Here is a 20,611-nt window from a genome sequence, read left to right on the forward strand (position 1 = left end):
CCCTTAATTCTCAAGTCATATAATGTGATGTCAGAGTCCTCTATGGGTGCATCCCTCAAGTACTCTCTTACAGATGTTTCCTCCTCTATGACAAATGAACAGTTATGTCCTGCTTCTGATTGCTCTTCTTACCCCAAGAAGACACAAGAGAAGAGGCAATGTACAATGTACAATGTCTGAATTGCAGTTTTATGTTGTTCAAAAGATAGATCTCATACAGAGGCAATAAAATAGTAGAATAAGTAAAAGATCAGCTTGACCTTTTGGGTACTGATTCAGCTGGAGGAGCTGTGGGAATCATAAAAGTTTGCATACCAAGCTCTTCTGTTAGTTAATCCTGTTATGTTTGTTAAAGAACAATTGACAATGCTGGAAGTGGATGCTGGTTATCTGTGGACTGGAAATGGTGTAAACAGTGATTTCTGTGTGTAAATGATAAGGATCATTACCTTTGACTAGTTCCTGTTATGGAGATGTTTTGTAAACACAGATTGTGATTGATATAACCACAGTATGACCACAGTGACTTTAAGACTTTTGCTTCCATCACAGTGAGGAGGTGCCAGTGTCTGTTTTTCAGTAAGCGAACATTATCATCCCCACCACCGTGTTTCACAGATGAGGTGGTATGCTTCGGACCTTGGGCAGTTCCTATTCTCCTCCATACTTTGATCTTGCCATTACTCTGATATCTCTGAATTTCTCACATCTCTGAAGATCTTTCCTGGTCCGAGAACACTAATGCAATTATCAAGAAAGCACATCAGCGCTTCTACTTCTTGAGAAGATTACGGAGAGTCAGTTTGTCAAGGAGGACTCTCTCTAACTTCTACAGGTGCACAGTAGAGAGCATGCTGACCGGTTGCATCGTGGCTTGATTCGACAACTTGAGCACCCTGAAGAGGAAAAGACTACAAAAAGTAGTAAACACTGCCCAGTCCATCATCGGCTCTGACCTTCCTTCCATCGAGGGGATTTATCGCAGTCGCTGCCTCAAGAAGGCTGGCAGCATCATCAAGGACCCACACCATCCTGGCCACACACTCATCTCCCTGCTACCTTCAGGTAGAAGGTACAGGAGCCTGAAGACTGCAACGACCAGGTTCAGGAATAGCTACTTCCCCACAGCCATCAGGCTATTAAACCTGGCTCGGACAAAACTCTGATAATGAATAACCCATTATCTGTTATTTGCCCTTTATCAGTTTATTTATTCATGTGTGTATATATTTATATAATGGTATATGGACACACTGATCTGTTTTGTAGTAAATGCCTACTATGTTCTGTGTGCTGAAGCAGAGCAAGAATGTCATTGTCCTATCAGGGACACATGACAATAAACTCACTTGAACTTGAACTTGAAGACCTTTTTCCAGAACTGTGGTTGCTCTTTTAAATACTTCTTGGCAAACTGTAACCTGGCCATCCTATTTTTGAAGCTAACCAGTGGTTTGCATCTTGCAATGTATTTGTGTTCATGAAGTCTTTAGCGGACAGTGGTCATGGGCAAATCCACACCTGACTCCTGAAGAGTGTTTCTGATCTGTCGGACAGGTGTTTGGGGTTTTTCTCTATTATAGAGAGAATTCTTCTGTCATCAGTTGTGGAGGTCTTCCTTGGCCTGCCAGACCCTTTGCAATTAGTAAGCTCACCAGTGCTCTCTTTCTTCTTAATGATGTTCCAAACAGTTTTAGTAAGCCTAAGGTTTGGCTGATGTCCCTAACAGTTTTATTGTTGTTTCTCAGTCTCATAATGGCTTCTTTGACTTTCATTAGCACAACTTTGGCCCTCATTTGATAAACAGCAATAAAAGTTTCCAAAGGTGATGGAAAGACTGGAGGAAAGACAAGGTGCTAAGAGGTCTATAATACCTGCATTAAGGAGACAATTAAAAAACACCTGTGAAGCCGTGTGTCCCAAATATTATGGTGCCCTGAAATGGGGGGACTACGTATAAACACAGCTGTAATTTCTACACGGTGAAATCAAAATGTATAAAAATGGCCTTTAATAAAATCTGACAATTTGTACTTAAAACCACGTGATTTTTTTTCTATTACAAATTTCAAATTGTGGAGTACAGAGGCAAATAAATAAATTATGGGTCTTTGGCCCAAACATTATGGAATGTTTAAGCTGTTTTGTTACCTGGAATCATCTCTTCCTTGGTTGGGATGGGGAATCAACACTCAAAATAGTGCATGGGATTTGCCATGTCATGGAATACTCTACGGAACAGGTAGAGAGCATACAAACTGGTTGCGTCACAGCCTGGTTCAGTAACTTGAATGGCCAGGAATGAAGAAGGCTGTAGATGGGTGGTTCCTGATCCATCTGGGGTATTGATCTTCCCACTGCCGAAGGGATCTGCAGGAAGCACTGCCTCAAAGACTCATCCAAGATCATCATATACCCACACCACCCTGGCCACACTCCCATATCACTACGAACTATGATGATAGTCTCAGAACCATAACCACCCCCAGATTCATGAGCAGCTTCTTACCAGTAATCATCAGGCTCTTAAAACCACAACTCTTACCTCAGCAACAAATTACTATGGATTTTGGTTCAGCTGAAGTTACAATTAAGTTTATTGTCACGTGTACCGAGGTACAGAGAAAAGCTATTGTTGCCGGCCAGCCAGCCAGTGGAAAGACAATACATGTTTACCACCGAGCTATTTACAGTGTATGGATACATGATAAGGTTTGGTGCTAAGTAACGCCGGCAAAGTCCAACCAAGGATAGTCCGAGGGTCACCAATGATGTAGATAGTAGTTCAGGATGCTCTCTGGTTGTGCTAGGATGATTCAGTTGCCTGATAACAGCTGGGAAAAAACTGTCCCTGAATCTGGAGGTGCACATTTTCTACATGCTCTGGTTTTGCACCATTGCAGTCTAGTTTACCTAGTATTGCTGATTATGAATTTTTTCTATTATTGATTATTGTATTTCTATTTGTTGTGTTATCGCGCTAATGGTCCTGGCAGATGGCACCAGCAATGGCTGCCTCGCCAACAGTCTGTTTGTCCCTTCCTTCACTGTTGTTTCTTTAGTATGGGTTAAATGTATGTTTTTAGTGTTCTTTAGCTTGTTTGATGTGTTTGGGGGAGGGGGGGGGGGGATGTTGGGTTGGGGGAAATTTTTCAATTTTCTTACCACGATGGAGATGCGATTTTTTTTCCGTATCGTATATACGTCCGCCCTAACATGGAGGAGTTGGAGGCCTCTGCTGGAGTCCGACTTCGGGAGCTTCATCCGCAGGAGCCTGCAGGACGTTAACATTTTGGAGCTCGCAATCCCTGCCAGGGATCGACCTTGAAGCTCCAAGCGGATCCTGCGGACTTCAACATCGTGGAGCTCGCGGTCTCTGGTTACAGACCGACTTCGGGAGCTCAAAGCCGCAGGAGCTTCGACCGTCCCGACGGATGGTTTGACTGTCCCGACGGCCGGAGAAAATTGAGGGAAGATTAGACTTTATTGCCTTCCATCACAGTGAGGAATGTGGGGAATCCACTGTGGTGGATGTTTATGTTAACTTTTATGTAGTTGTGTGGCTTTTTTTTTTAGTATGGCTGTATGGTAATTCGCATATCACTGTACCTTAATTGGTACACGAAACAATAAAATACCTTTGAGATCTTTGAAACCCTAAAGCTGCAGCCAGTAGAAATTAATTCTTCCATTCCCAGTGCAAACGAACATAAAACTCTTGACTCCCCTACCGAAAACTACTCTTTACTGAGACTTTTGTAACTTCTTCCTGTAACTGATTTTCTGTCATTATTAGACATTCAGTTCAATGTTCTATTGTCATTTGCAAATAGTCAAATGCTATATGGTCTTCTATTCTTGTATTTCCCCAATTAATTGCCACATTACTCAGATGGCAAGTTCACATGTTATTGGAGTAGAATTAGGCCATTCGACCCATCGAGTCTACTCCGCCATTCAATCATGGCTGATCTTTGCCTCCTAATCCTCTTTTCCTGCCTTCTTCCCATAACCCTTGACACTCTTTCTAATCAAGAATTTGTCTATCTCTGCCTTGAAAATATCCTCTGACTTGGCGTCCATAGCCCTCTGTGGCAAAGAGTTCCACAGATTAACTGCCCTCTGACTAAAGTAGTTCCTCCTCACCTCCTTTCTAAAAGCGCCCTTTAATTCTGAGGCTATGACCTCTGGTCCTCGACTCCCCCACCATTGGAAACATCCTTTCCACATCCACTCTATGCCTTTTATTATTCTGCAAGTTACATTGAGGTCTCCCCTCAACCTTCTAAACTCCTGCGAGTAGGCAGGTTATTAAGGCTGACAAGTGCCATACCATTGAGGCATTGTGCACATTGATGTCTCTGTCCCAGGCTCCAGGGGTTGAAAGAGTTGATACATTTAATTTTAACAAAATTTAAGAAATACTGCAGTCGTTTCTAAAAGGAATTTAAGAAATAGAGACCTTGCAAGTAATCTACATTTCTCTACTAACTACAATGTACATTTAATATGAGAAAGCATTGTTTAAGAAAAGAGGCTCGGTACCAAATCTGATATAACTGACAATTTTATGAAACACACCACCAGAATCAAGGACAGGGCAATAACTCCTACCAATGATGACTCTGTGCCAACCTTGACACAATCGAGTCGGCTGTGTCCTTCTTTGTCTAGAAACTAAAATGGATCCATACAGGACAAACACGTGCAGATTCCGGAGCCAAGATTGGAGAATTAGCTGACATTGCAAAGTTCACCAATAACTTGTTATTGGTTTAGCTTGCTATGGGTCTAGCCTTCCTTATTTCCTGAAAGGCTGCAGAATCTTTCAATCATGCTAGATCAGACTTGGTAGGTGTGTTTATCGATAAGAAATGACTATAACTGTACTAACTTTTCTTTGTTCAGAGAGTTGGGCGACTGTGAAGCTATGGTGTATAGCTTCCAAAGCACTCCCGCTAGCGAATAAAAGAATCTTGCCTTACTTTGTTTGACTTGTCTGTGATATGAAAAGGGCCTGTCCCACTTGGGCGTCATTTGCACGTCACGCAGGTGGCGCGTGAAGATTTTGTTAATCCCAAAATCCTGGGGCACGCATCGTGACGCGTAAATGATGTCGAGTAAATGACACACAAATGACGCCCGTGGGACAGGCCCTCAAATGAACTTTAACAGGGTGAACAGCCTCCTCCTCTTCCTATGTAGAACTGGTGAATGCACTGGCAGTGCCGTATCCTATTGTGTTGTAAAGGTCATAAGTGATAGCAGAATTAGGCTATTTGGCCCTTCAAGTCTACTCCGCCATTCAATCATGTAGCAATGTTACAAAATTTTGAGATTTTAAAAATCAAGTCTGCAATTTATCCCATCAGATAAAGCATACCAATAAGTTTAATTTGACACCAAATTCACTTTCATATCTCAAGTATTAAAAAAGTTATGGCCATTTTCATACTCGGAAATTAGCATCTTGTTCCCTATTGATTTTCAATGGACATTACAAAAAAGCTGTGATCTTGGATAATCAAAAGCCCATTTCTTAAGGAAAGATTAACATTTTTAAATAGCCTAAGTGTCCAAAGATTATTCACAAATAATTCACAATATAACATGATTTTTATATCTAATTTACATTAATTTATAGGCCAAATGGAAGGAATTTAGTGTTCAATTGCTGTAAATAAATGCCCATTTAAATCGGCTTTCTAGTGGGTTCATGTGAACGCGCTGGTTTAGAACGTTGACATCGCGCTGGATTAGTGCCCTCAAATGCCGAGAAAAATACTGCGGGATATAAAAAGCCCAAAATGAACTACTCGCTATAGGTAACTTGATATACAGGGTTATATACAAGCCCCATTTAATGTAAAAATAAGGTACATACCTTTAATTGTTTGCTTTATAAAACCCTGGGGCTGCGAGAGGTTGCGGAATGAGACAGTAATTTTAAAATTATTATAACTATATTATCGAGGCCTATAAAACTAATAATACCTTTTGCGACCGGGTCTTGCAGCGATTTTTCGTTAATGATTTACTAGGCTGAACATCTGCGATTAGTACAGCCTAGTAAAAATCGCGTTTTAAACCCGCCCCCTCCAAACAGCGCCAAAATCGCGGACATGGCTGTGGGCAGATTCCCAATGGCGATTCAGGTAGGTTTTGTAACATACCTAAATCATGGCTGATCTATATCTCCCTCCAATCCTATTCTCCTGCCTTCTCCCCATAACCCCTGACGCCCGCACTAATCAAGAATCAAATAGATACTGTCTTAAAAATATCCATCGACTTAGCCTCCACAGCCCCCTGTTGAAAAGAATTCCACAGATTAACTATCCTCTGACTAAAGAGATTCCTCCTCATCCCCTTCCTAAAGGAACGTCCTTTAATTCTGGGGCTATGACCTCTAGTCCAAGACTCTCCCACCAGTGGATCACATCCACTCTATCCAAGGCTTTCACCATTCTGTACGTTTCAGTGAGGTCCCCCCTCATTCTTCCAAACTCCAGCAAGCACAGGCCCAGTGCCGCCAAATGCTCATCATACGTTAACCCGCTCACACCTGGGATCATTCTTGTAAACCTCCTCTGGACCCTCTTCAGAGCCAGCACATCCTTCCTCAGACAGCTGGGAATGTTTTAAAAAATGCAACAGGGTTTCCATTGGACAGGCATTTATTCTTGGCAAGCATTCAGTGTTAAATATGCAACTATGTGGAACATAAAGAAAGATCAATCAACTTTCTGCAAACCCTTATGCTTACCTTCTTGCCCATCTTAAAGGGTTATTTTTTTGTGGAGCCCACTTGTGAATGGGTACAAAATCTGTGCAGTTTTAATGGAATTTAGGTACAAATGAATTTCAATGACTGAAAATTGATGTATATACAGAACTGTTTATATTTACACACATTCACAGTGGTCAATATCTTCAATAGTAAAGTTATTTTTTTGTTATCAGATACACTCGTAGCAATGATTTCCATTACAGGCAATTTTCTAGGTGAGAAACCAACAACAGAAGGGCTGTGACAAGGAAGGTTTATTGTAAGGTTGCTGCTGGCCTGGATGCACTAAAGTTTCTCCCACACTCTTCTGCAGCTTGGCTATTAAACTTGGACCAATTTGGAAATTTAACTGCTAGAAAATTGAAAATGATTGATCCCCCAGAAAATGGAATTCATTTCTGCTCTGCACCACGATCAAACCACTGAAACTTCACAAAGCAAACAAAGAAAAATAGTTCCTTACTTTCACATGTTCTATTATATTGGGACTCCGCATTTAACAAGTTTAAAATGACAGAGTAGAAGGGCAATTTTGTTGGCATGTGACTTCAGTAACAACCCTTCTTCCCGTAACTAGGATTTTACTGTCATTATTATTAAGATACATTCAACTCAATGTTCTATTGCCATTTCCAAAAAGTCAACTGCTATATTCTCTTCTATTCTTCGTAAAACAACGGCAGCGTCAGTGGCACATTCTGTTGGAGGATCTAGGTCTTGAACATGATGTGCATTTGGTACTCCAAAAGCTCCATGTGGTTGGATTTTAAACATGCTGCACAATGCTCTGAAAAAGTGGATAAGCATCCGAATACTTGAAATAGACCGTTGAGTCAAGGTTGGAAATTCATACACATTACTGGATGATGTCATGTCTTCTTCATAGTTCATTTCCTGGGTTAAATCAGAAAAAATAAATTACTTCCAACACAAGATAATTTCCATACAATTTAACTCTAATTGTAAGTGAAGTGGCTTTGCAATGGAGATATGTTCGTTCCATATGGTCAAACAGCAAAGAAACAAGCTCTTCAGGCCAAGCATAAAGTACAGTTCTATGGACAGACAATGTTTCAGATCTGGACCTTTTTTCACACTAATTGGAATAAGGGAAGAAAGCTGGGAGTGGGACAAAGCCTGGTGATTGTCAGATGGTTGGAGGAAGTGTCGACTGGAAAAGGTCAAGGTCGACTGGAAAATGATCCTAACAGGAATGACAGTGGAACAGCAATGGCAGGAATTTCTGGCCAAAATCCAGAAGATGCTGGATCATTTCATTCCAAAGAGGAAGAAACATTCTAAGGGGAGTAAGAGGCAACCGTGGCTGACAAGGGAAGTTAGGGATGGAATAAAACTAAACAAAAAGGTGTATAACAGAGCAAAGAAAAGCAGGAAGCAAGAGAATTTGCTAACATTCAAAGGACAACAGAAGGTAACAAAGAGGGCAATACAGGCTGAAAACATGAAGTACGAGGTTAAGCTGGCAAAGAATATAAAGAAGGATAGCAAAAGCTTCTTTAGGTATGTTAAGAGAAAACGATTAGTAAAGACAAATGTGGGTCCCTTGAAGGCAGAAGCAGGTGAAATTATTATGGGGAACAAGGAAATGGCAGAAGAATTGGACAGGTACTTTGGTTCTGTCTTTACTAAGGCAGACACAAACAATCTCCCAGATGTACTAGAAGACAGAGGATCCAGGGAGACAAAGGAACTGAAAGAAATTTGCATTAGGCGAGAAATAGTATTGTTATAGAAGGCTGATTAACCCCCAGGGCCAGAAGGTCTGTGTCCCAGGGTACTCAAGGAGGTGGCTCTATAAATTGTGGATGCATTGGTGATCATTTTCCAATGTTCTATAGATTCAGGATCAGTTGCTGTGGATTAGAGGGTAGCTAATGTTATCCCACTTTTCAAGAAAGAACGAGAGAAAATGGGAGGTACACAAAAATGCTGGAGAAACTCAGCGGGTGCAGCAGCATCTATGGAGCGAAGGAAATGGGCAACGTTTCGGGCCAAAACCCTTCTTCAGACTGATAGGGGGGTGGCGGGGAGAAGGAAGGAAAAAGGAGGAGGAGGAGCCCGGGGGCTGAGGGATGGGGGGAGACAGCCCGAGGGCCGAGGAAGGGGAGGAGACAGCAAGGGCTAACAAAATTGAGAGAATTCAATGTTCATGCCCGCAAGATGCAGACTCCCCAAGCGGAATATGAGGAGTGAAAATGGGGATTTGTAGACCAGTTAGCCCGACATCGGTGGTGGGGAAGAATGCTGGTGTCAATTAATTAAAGAGGTAATAATGGGGCATTTGGGTAGCAGCAAAAGGATTGGTTCAACTCAGCATGGATTTAAAAAAGGGAAATGCTGTCTGACTAATCTTCTGGAATTTTTTGAGGATGTGACAAGTAAAATGGATAAAGGAGAGCCAGTGGATGTAGTGTATCTGGACTTTCAGAAAGCCTTTGATAAGGACCCGCACAGGAGATTAGTGTGCAAAATTGGAGCATATGGTATTGGGGGTAGGGTATTGACATGGATAGAGAATTGGTTGGTAGACAGGAAACAAAGATTAGGAATAAACGGGTCCCTGTCAGAATTGCAGGCAGGCGAGTGGAGTGCCGCAAGGCTCGATGCTGGGGCCGCAACTATTTACAATATATATTAATGATTAGATGATGGAATTAAAAGTAACACTAGCAAATTTGCAGATGACACAAAGCTGGGTGGCAATGTGAACTGCGAAGAGGATGCTAGGAGGCTGCAGGGTGACATGAACAGGTTGAGTGAGTGGGCAGATGCATGGCAGATGCAGTATAATGTAGATAAATGTGAGGTTATCCACTTTGGCGGCAAGAACAGGGAGGCGGATTATTATCTCAATGGTGTCAGATTAGGAAAAAAGAAAGTGCAACGAGACCTGGGTATCCTTGTACACCTGTCACTGAAAGTAAACATGCAGGTACAGCAGGCAGTGAAGAAATCTCATGGCATGTTGGCCTTCATAATGAGAGGATTTGAGTATAGGAGTACAGAGGTCCTTCTGCAGTTGTGCAGAGCCCTGGTGAGACCACATCTGGAGTATTGTGCACAGTTTTGGTCTCCTAATTTGAGGAAAGACATCCTTGCTATTGAGGTAGTGCAGCGTAGGTTCACGAGGTTAATCCCCGGGATGGCAGGACTGTCATATGAGGAAAGATTGGAAAGACTGGGCTTGTATTCATTGGAATTTAGAAGGATGAGAGGGTATCTTATAGAAATGTATAAAATTATAAAAGGACAAGCTGGATACAGGAAAAATGTTCCCAATGTGGGGCGAGTCCAGAATTAGGGGGCCACAGTTTTAGAATAAAGGGGAGGTCATTTAAGACTGAGGTGAGAAAAAAATCTTTTTCACCCAGAGAGTTGGGAACGTGGATTCTCAGCCACAAGGCAGTCGAGGCCAATTCACTGGATGAATTTAAAAGAGAGTTAGATAGAGCTCGAGGAGCTAGTGGAATCAAGTGATATGGGGAGAAGGCAGGCACGGGTTACTGATTGTGGATGATCAGCCATGATCACAATGAATGGTGGTGCTGGCTCAAAGGGCCAAATGGCCGCCTCCTGCACCTATTTAAAAAAATAAAGGAAAAGAGAAGGGTGATAAAAGGGAAATGGGGAATTCGGGGACAGGAAATAAGCATACAAGGAAGGGGAGTTAATATTTCCGTGTGAGGGGCCCCACCTTCAACAAATAACTCGTACAAAATCTGTGGAAACTTAGGGCAGATGTAGCATGCTGTAAGTAGACAAACATCTTGGACAACTTGGTTATTTAGGCTTTTAATGTTTTCACTTAACTTCATGGAGAATAATTTTATTACTCCATTTGAATCAAATGTATGAGCCCTAAAAAAGGTGTTAATAACCTTGGATTTTACCGACAAACAATAAAAGAAAACATAATTTGTTACATTTTTGAGTGTCTTTCAAGTTAGATTGAACAGTTTGGACAATATGCACTTGAAATGTTACATGTTTTATTTTAATCAAACCTGCAAGTTGAGCACAAATAATTAAATCTGTTTAAGAAGGAACTGCAGATGCTGGAGAATCGAAGGTTACACAAAAAAGCTGGAGAAACTCAGCGGGTGCAGCAGCATCTATGGAGCGAAGGAAATAGGAACGTTTCGGGCCGAGACCCTTCTTCAGACCTAATTAAATCTGTTGTTCAATTCAGAAATATTTTTCCAAAACTATAAAGAAGAATTTGAGAAGACCAGCCTCTAATTTGTTCCAATTTCAAATGTATAATACGATTACATTAATTACATTTTGCAACAGACATTTAAGTGAGACACTGCCTGTTTAGAATCTATGATTCATGAAAGATGAAAGCACAAAGGGAAACAAAAGGGACTACCTCCAAGTAATTAAAAGGCATCTAAGATTTCTCGCTCTTGGAACAGAAACATTAGTTATTAAAATATTGTTATTACCCCAAAGTTTTGATTCAGGATATCTAAGATCCGCACAGCATATGGTTTATATGCCTGGAATGTCTCCACAATGTCCACTTGTGGATTAGAGTCTTCAGTGTCCACCTCAGGAACAAAAGCCCATCTGTACCTGAAAGATATCACAAAAGATTTTTCAAGATGCAACTGCAAAGTCACTACAACTTGCATGAAAACATCCTCAGTGGCCATTTGCAATTCTTTCAATCCAAGCGACCTTGATCAGTATACATTCAACCATTGACGCCATGAAACACGGCTTGTGTTTGGTCAAAGTTACTAACTGGACTGTTCTGTTCATAGACCTCATTTTGTATTTATCCTACTATTTGCATTGCATGTTGAAAAGATCATTGTGTAATATCTTCTAAAGTGTATGATCCTCGCATTCACTCAAGACACACAAACATGATTTCTTAAAGGAAAATTCTTGTTAGGGAAAGATGGTAGAGAAAGATGTGTTTGTTTTTATGTGGTGAGCTAGCTACACTCCAATTTCTACACTGACAATGTGCCCTTATTTACTTCGGCAAGACCATGCGTAGATTAGACGACTGTTTCACCGAACATTCGCTCTTAGTTTGCCAAGGCCTGCTGGATCTCCCAGTTGCCAACCATTTTAACTCCTCTTCCCATTCCCATACTGACCTTTCTGTTCAAGGCCTCCACCATTGCCAGAGCGAAGCCACATGCAAACTGGTGCAACCTCTCCTTGTTTTCCCTTGTGTAGCTTGTAACCCAACCGTATGAACATCGAATTCTCCAATTTTAGGCAATTAACCTACAAAATCCACACTCCCTACAAATCTAGCTCCCCCCATCAATTTTCCCTCCTCTCTTCTCTATAGGGGGATTTAGATCAAGAGGGTGTTAGATTTAGTTCTTAGGGCTAAAGAAATCAAGGAAAATGGGGAACAAGCAGGAACGGGGTACTGATTTTAGATGATCAGCCATGATCAAATTGAATGGTGGTGCTGGCTCGAAGCGCCGAGTGACCTACTCCTGCACCTATTTTTCTATGTTTTTATACCCCAGGTGGATACACTCTCATTACTACTTTGCTCTTGTTCACCTCCACCTATATTCCTACCTCTGGCTCCACATTTCATGCCTCTTCTATATTTATCTCACACTTTGTCTTTTTATCTCTGGCCTTTGTCCAAACATCTGTTAATCAAGAACCCTCTTCGCCTGTGTCCACCTATTCCTTGGCCGTCTTTATCCCTCCTCTCCGCACCCCCCACCTTCCTCAAGGTTCCTTCCCGCTTCCTCCCCACTACTATAATCAGTCTGAAGAAGGGTCCCAACCCGAAGCATCACCTATCCGTGTTCTCTAGAGAGATGCTGCCTGACCTGCTGAGTTATTTCAGCACTTTGAGTCTTTTTTTGTAAATGAGCACCTGCAGTTCATTGTGTCTCCAACCTCTATGCCTGCCCGAGGATGCCATTTAAAACTATTTAAGGTGGAAAAACTTAGCATTAGCAATAATTAGCAAGATGCAGCATGAAAGCTGGCCCTTCGGCCCATCGCGTCCATGACGAGCATCGATCACCCGTTCACACCAGTTCTACGTTATCCCATTTTCACACCTACATGCCAGGAACAATTTTCCAAAGCTAATTAGCCTACAAACCCGCAGGTCTTTGGAATGTGGGAGGAAACCGGAGCATCCGGAGAAAACCCATTCGATCTCAGGGAGAACGTACAAACTTTGTACCGGCAGCACCCGTGGTCAGGATCAAACCTGGGTCTCTGACACTGTGAGGCAGCAACTCTACCGCTCCGCCACTGTGCCACCGGCATGTTGTAACAAAAACAGGAGTCAGACTCCTATACAACTCCAATTATTACCAATACTCATTGTCGTTCAAGACCACGGTTGACTTTTCAACTCCCTCACTAATCTCCCATTCTTTAATATCTTGGGTTCCAGTTTCTTTATGTCACTGGATACTGATGCTAAGAAGGCACAGTGATGAAATGGAGCAAAAGATAAATAAAGGATATCTCACCCACACTTACATTTGGAATAAAGGCATCGCTTCTTGAGGGAAACAGAGTGCTGTATCCAAAAATTTACAAGCAGAGAAATACATGTCGAGTTCCTTCTGATCCAGATCTAGCAAATACGGTCCATTTCCATGCTTAACTGGAGACTTTTGACCTGCTTTACTGTAAAAAAAATAATATTCAGTTATCACCAAATCGCAGTTCAGAATGAAAGCACAATAAAGGAATTTATTGGGAGCCTTAGGGTGGTGGGTATATGGAATTGTACCAATTGTAATTGCATTGACAACCTTAAGTCAATCAAAACCACATTTCTGCTGTTTCTGAATTCAATCTGATAGAGGGTCCTGACCCAAACAAGATCTGTCCATTCCCTCCACAAATGCTGCCCGACCCACTGAGTTCCCCCAGCACTAATTTTTGCTCACTAATTTCTGCTTCTGCCTATTTCAATTAAGCTAAATTTTTCAGAACTGTGCTGTTTTAGTGCAACTATTTACTAGTTCAGAATGCACACTACCAGAACTCACAAATTACCAATCCTGGCAATGACATGCCATTCAATAAAGGCAAAGAAGGTTTGTTTCCATTCGTGATACCATTTTTCCCCAATTTGCCCCTCCCTTGCCTTTAATGATTTCAGTCTTAAGCCAGCGTAAATATGCTACAAAGTCAAAGAATAAAACCCATCTTTGGTTCGGCATCTTTTCAAACTCAAAAGGTTTCAGAAAGAATTTCATTGTATAAGCTGTCAAAAACAAATCAAATCTCACCATTATTTCTCAAGTGGTCCATATTCAAATGATTATAACACCCCCCTTCCTGAGATCTGCTTCCATTTACAGAAGCATCTTTTTTAAAATAGGCCAACAACAACAAAAAAAGTTTGCCCATTTCCTGCACATTTCCATTCCCTCAATATCTAGGCATTCCCCAGTGGTTTGTTCCCATGTCACGAGATGCATCACACAATATTCCCCACAATCTTTCTAAGGATTTTTAAAAACTTTCTCTTCAATGTTAATAGCGTTTGCATATCAGTTGTTCTTTCATAAAAAATATATAGATAATGTCAGGGTTGTTGAAGATCAAAGAGCTGGATCCTTTACTGATTTTCTTAACCCCAATGCCTGCCCCCGCAAAACAATTTTGGTGCCCCCATCTGTGCCCCAGCTGCAAATAGTGAACTCAGCATATAAATCACACATAAAGTATGAAAACTGGCCCTCCATGCCATCCAAGATATTCCATTTAAGATATTTGCCCACATTTGTCCTACATCCAAAACATTCCTAATTACTTCAATGCATAAAATTAGAGCTACATGGGTACATCAAAAAGTGTTCACTGACACAATTCCTAGGATGTATCATTAGAAAATTCTCTAAGCACGAAGGTGTTGATTGAGCAAGACTCAATTACTTATCTGAGAGTATAACTGAGAGTGCAGGGTACTTATTCATAACATACCATTTTCACCTGTCCTCTCTACTATAAGTTTAAATTTAGTTTAGTTCAGAGATACAGTACGGAAGCAAGCCCTTCAACCCACCGAGTCTGCACTGGCCAGCGCTCCTGTGCACTAGCACTATCCTACACACATTAGGGACAATTTACATTTATATCAAGCCAATTAACCTACGAACCTCTACATTTTTGGAGTGTGGGTGGAAACCGAAGATCTCGGAGAAAACCCACACAGGCATGGAGAAATGACTAACTCCATACGGACAAGCACCCATGGTCATGATCGAACCCGAGTCTCTGGCGCTGCAAGGAAACAACTCTACTGCTGTGCTACCCCTAAAGTAATTAGACTAATATTCAGCCTAAGGTTTGAAGGCTCAAACAAATATTTCCATAAGGGCATTACACTCGGCCAGGCTGACCCCTATTTCATGGATGATCAGCCATGATCATATTGAATGGCGGTGCAGGCTCGAAGGGCCGAATGGCCTACTCCTGCACCTATTTTCTATGTTTCTATGTTCATTGATCTAGTGCCGCCTGGACACTGGACCTCAAAGTGAGAAGTGCAAGAATCTCATTTCTCCTCGGGTCTAGATCAGACATTTCAGAGACGTTGAAAAATGGTGCTGGAACATGGTGACTTTCCGCACGGTGTTCCTGAATATGGGGAGAAGGCAGGAGAATGGGGTTAGGATGGAGAGACAGATCAGCCGTGATTGAATGGCGGAGTAGACTTGATGGGCTGAATTCTACTACTATCACTTCTGACATTATGAATAGCTTCTATTATACTCTTACATGGTCTGATTTGATGGTTAACATGCATAACAAGCACGTTACTGCATCTCTGTATATGTGACAATAAGGAAACCATTGAACCATTGATGATATTTTGTGACAGGAAACTTACTTTGAAATTATTTCAAGTAAATCCTCTTCCAGTTGGATGAAGGCCTGAACCTAAAAATGACAAAGAAACTTGTCTCATTACAACCATTGAATCATTTCTACTCGATTTAATTGTCAAATTCTCAACACCAGGCAATACTGGCATCCATTCCTTTAAGGAATTTACAAATAACCCAAAATCATGCATGCACATTAAAGGGTGTGTTTCTTTTTGGAATGTCCCAGTTGACTTGAAGTAAAACTTGTCTAAGGGATTCAAGGGAAGTGAGAGAAAGAATAATAAAGATCATGTGGGTTCAGAATAATTGAGACCAGGCTTGAGTGGCCAGCTAGTCTACCTGCTGCCTCTTAAATTCTTACATTACAAATTACACGCAATGCACCAAATCAGAGTCACGTCTGCCTTCCTAGGCCAGTTCTAGAGAAAAGGAAACTAACCCATACATTCTTACTCAAATGCTTTTTTTTTTTTTTAATGCATTGTCTTTTTAATTCTTATTTTTAAACATCAATCTTCAAATATCCCTGAAAGTTGCGAGAGTGGTTCCACAGAACATGTCTGAAGAAGGGGCTCGACCCGAATCGTCACCCTTTCCTTCTCTCCAGAGATGCTACTTGTTCCACTGAGTTACTCCAGCTTTTTGTGTCTATCCACCTGGGTGCAAACACAAGTACAAATAGGATGCAATATTGGCTTGTGGAAGAGGCACAGTTGTCACTCTCCGCTACCTAAAACTAATGAGATTTCACACTTCATGTTTCAATGCTAACCACGTATAGTAAGGAACGGAAGAGATAATCGTCATTACACCACAAAAGCCAACCACTGTCTGCCAAACCTTGCAAAAACAGCTAGACGATCCTCTTACCAGCTCAGTCACCATTATAGGCCACAACGAAGTCAGATGCTGAGGAGATATTCTCGTCAGCAACACTCTAAAGGTCAAAAACATCTGAGCAGTTACGACTGACGACATGCCCACACGAAGAGTTTCTGTCAAGCGCTCTTTAAAAACAAAAAGACGTGGTAAATGTTAGAAATGATCCTTTTCTTTTTACAAAAAAAATGGTTCAATTATTAACAATTCACAAAACACTAACAATACACCCACCACCATAACACAAAAATTACCAAGTGTGCACAGACTGGAGTCACTCCAGCACTTTGCGACCTATTGCACATTAATCTGCATCTGCAGTTCCTTGTTTCTCGTCATAGCATATGCTGCAGCAATCACTATGCCCCATCCCCAAACTGCAGGAGCATACCACCCCGTCAGCACAAGTGTGGGCAGACATGGATCAGAGTCACTATTTCCAGGTCACTTTGCGACCTATTGCAAGTGTACATTAATCTGCATCTGCATTTTTCTGTGTATTTGTTTCTAAATATTTTGGTTGTAATATGTATATATATATATATATATTTTTTTTAAATTATTATTAAGTGTTTTGTGTTTTCACTTAGCGTTCTTCATTTTAATTTAAAATAAAAGTTAACAGGGCAAAGACCTTTATTAGAATTGGGAAAGTGAGAAATGTCATTAGTTTTAGGAAGCAGAGAAGTTGGGAGAGGGATGTAGAAACCAGGAACTGCATGTGATGGTTTACAAAATAAAAAGACACAAAGTGGAGGAGTAACTCGGCGCTGAGTTACCCCAGCACTTTGCGTCTTTTTTTGAGAGATGGTAGGATGGGACAGTGGTGTGGAAGATAAAATTGATATCTTTCATTTAATTTTAAATTGGAATTGAACAAGGTAATGAAAGGGTGTATTGGGGGTGAACAATTGGAAATCTCTCAAGTCTGCAGGTGTAGAAGAAATCCGTGGGAAACGGCAAAGTAAGATTAGATATATTGCCTCCTGTCTGGGAATGTGATGAAGGGTGGATGGTGAATGCAAATAGAAGGAGATGACAAAGCTTTCTCTGGGAAGTTACTCTGGGATTGCCTCGGAATGGGGATGGTGACGTGGGCCGTTAAACAGTAGATCACCCGTATTGTGTTTGACTTGTATTAACCATCTGTTGTTGGATAAGATTAACATAAGCGAAAAGTATGTTATGGCTAATGAAATAAATGATACCCATAAAGTAGAAAGTATATTTTTGTATATCTACCCATGTAGTAGATAGTATATTTTCGTATAACAATATCTAACCAAAAAAAACAAAAGTTGTTTACTGCACAGTATAACTGTCAGCTAATTCTGCTGTGAAGTCGGAGAACGCGAGCAGTTTTCTGCCGCCATCTGTCCATGATATCATGCAATAAAATCTCTTGAAGCAAATCTGCAAACTCTGTTACTTTGATTTTTCCTTTCATTTCCCTCTAAATTAATTTCTTCTACAGATTTTGGCGCAGTGAGCAAGGTCCCAATTGTAACGGGATTCAAATGAATATAAGGGCAAATAAAAGGGAATGATAAAATAGTCCTAACTGAAAAGGGACGGGAGGGCTTCCTAGAGAAGCCCCCGGGTCGGTGGTTGAGACAAGGGTTGAGGCAAGATGCGGAGAAGATAAATTTATTCACGCTGGGCGTAGAAGATAAATTGAAGCAGGTGCCGTAAAGCCCGCTATAGAAATTAAACTGTGACTTTGAGGTTTGCAGACGGAGTAAAACCGGTGCGCGCAAACGTAAATAGAATGTTATGAGACATTGTCCGCGGAAACCTAATTTTGTTTTACAGACGAGAGAAGAATGTGGCAGGCAACAGCAGTTGATCGGAAAAATTTGATCCTACTGATAGAGGGAGGACTGAGGAAAAGAAACAGGTGGTCCAGAGGGAAAGGTGCAGATATGAAAGAATATTGCCAAGGTGATAAAAAAAAAAGACCAAAAGACACTGGGAAAAAGTAGGAGATCCCATTTTTCCACTGGAATCACCAGCAAATGTGGAAAATACAAAGGTACGGAGATAGCCAATGTCTGGTAAATCTATATGGTAATCTATCTGATCAATTAAATGGTAACTGGCAGACAAGGGAAGTTATAAGCTGTTTCTGTCCTACTGATCTAAAAACAAATGTGTTGGCGAGATGGGGGCACAATTAATATTTGCCATGGAAGTGCTATTAGTGATAGTTGGAGTAGTAAGTGTAACTTTAAACTTGATGGAAATAATAAGGAGATGGATGGGGATGGAGAAGAGGCACTGGCCCCTAGAGGAGGAAAAAGGTGTTCAGCAGAAAGAGGGGAATGAGGGAGCTGTGCCTATCATACCAAAGCAAGTGGCAGCAAAATGATGATCAACAGGCACAGGGAAATGAGTCCCTCATTTGGTTGCCCCATAGATGAAAGGAAGCTATAATGGGGGAAGCAAGAAAACATAGTGATATAGGGGAGGTGGTGCGATGCAACACAATGACGAGACAATCCCAGATTTTATAGCCCGATTTAAGAGTAAGTGAGAGGAACATGCCGGAGGATCCAGAGCTGAAAATGGGCCTCTAGCTGTTCACACTTTACTAAATTGTTTGCTGCCCCGACAGGCTCAAGCTTTGGTTAACCTAGATTGGCAACATCAGCTGTGGGGAAAACGTGATCACAGCGCTTGTGAACATGACAGAGGATGGGGACAATGGCAATTAAAAGTTACAACACGAGGTACATGCTGGAGATGTGGTAAGAAAGGGCATTGGGCTCGAGATTGCAGATGTTCCCCACAGCTACAGTAAAGGAACGCCCAACAGGGAGGATGCCTAGCCCATTACAGATATTTTTTTATCATCTCTAGAACAGCCCCACTCCCATTACTGGAAAGACAGGTTCTGTGCAAACTGGGAGCAGTCTTGCACTGGAGTCTGAAGAAGGGTTTCGGCCCGAAACGTTGCCTATCTCCTTCGCTCCATAGATGCTGCCTCACCCGCTGAGTTTCTCCAGCATTTTGTGTTTATCCTGTGCACGGGTCTATCCAGTGTTGTGGACCAGTTGGCTGAAGTAGAATGGAAGAAGGATCTCGACCCAAAACGTCGCCTATTCCTTCTCTCCATAGATGCTGCCTCACCCGCTGAGTTTCTCCAGCATTTTGTGTCTGCTTTCGATTTTTCCAGCATTTGCAGTTCCTGCTTAAACATCGAAGGTAGACAAAAATGCTGGTGAAACTCAGCAGGTGCAGCAGCATCTATGGAGCGAAGGAAATAGGCAACGTTTCGGCCCGAAACGTTGCCTATCTCCTTCGCTCCATAGATGCTGCTGCACCCGCTGAGTTTCTCCAGCATTTTTGTGTACCTTCAATTTTCCAGCATCTGCAGTTCCTTCTTAAACATCAGTCTTGCACTGTGCTGCATCAGACGGTATGTTTATGGAAGTGCAGGATTCAAAAGGCCAGTGTTTACAGTGTCTTGTTGAAACCAGCCAAGAAGATAAGCGAACACATTGCACTGATTTATATACGTACCTCCCTAATCCCAGATACCAGGAAAGAGTCTCCCCCGGTTGAATAAACTCAAACAATTAGCAGTGACCTCTCATTTGTTCTTTGGGGTCCCGGGATTAGGAATGATGGACCACCTCTCTTAAAACCAAAGGGGTCGATTTGAGATGGGAGACACCTCTGAGTCACACTTAACCATGGCTACTAGACCTCCAGCAACAGCGAAAGAAATAGGAGAGATGATAAAAAGGCTGAAGAACAGTCAATTCATGTTTTAAATTTGCCAATGGCACAGAAGGAAAGATCACTCTGTGACAGGTCCTGATTGTAAAGATGCCTCAATTAATATTGCTGCAACATTTGGCAGGAAGTGGGCATAAAGTATCCCAGGGAAAATTACAGTTCTGCCAGCCTAGTGTACAGTATCTGGGATTCCAGCTGCAGGAAGGCATTGAAGCATAGAAAATAGGTGCAGGAGTAAGCCATTCGGCCTTTCGTGCCTGCACCGCCATTCAATATGATTATGGCTGATCATCCAACTCAGTATCTTCTACCTGCCTTCTCTCCA

At 41.7% G+C, this 20,611-nt stretch overlaps 1 protein-coding gene across 2 annotated transcripts in view; it reads right to left on the minus strand.

Annotated features, from left to right (window-relative positions):
* Positions 1 to 6,659: 6,659 nt before the first annotated feature.
* Positions 6,660 to 20,611, minus strand: part of dop1b (DOP1 leucine zipper like protein B) — a 123,036-nt gene continuing 109,084 nt past the window's right edge. For both annotated transcript variants that reach the window (XM_055645188.1, XM_055645191.1), the window contains 5 exons: positions 16,537 to 16,673; positions 15,669 to 15,718; positions 13,301 to 13,450; positions 11,260 to 11,389; positions 6,660 to 7,684 (listed from right to left, as the gene is read on the minus strand). In XM_055645188.1, coding sequence (XP_055501163.1) covers positions 7,403 to 7,684; positions 11,260 to 11,389; positions 13,301 to 13,450; positions 15,669 to 15,718; positions 16,537 to 16,673 — 749 coding nt within the window. In that variant the 3' untranslated portion in view covers positions 6,660 to 7,402. The remainder of the gene's footprint in view (positions 7,685 to 11,259; positions 11,390 to 13,300; positions 13,451 to 15,668; positions 15,719 to 16,536; positions 16,674 to 20,611) is intronic.

This window comes from Leucoraja erinacea, chromosome 13 (genome assembly GCF_028641065.1).
Source record: "Leucoraja erinacea ecotype New England chromosome 13, Leri_hhj_1, whole genome shotgun sequence".
In the NCBI taxonomy this organism is placed as follows: domain Eukaryota; kingdom Metazoa; phylum Chordata; class Chondrichthyes; order Rajiformes; family Rajidae; genus Leucoraja; species Leucoraja erinaceus.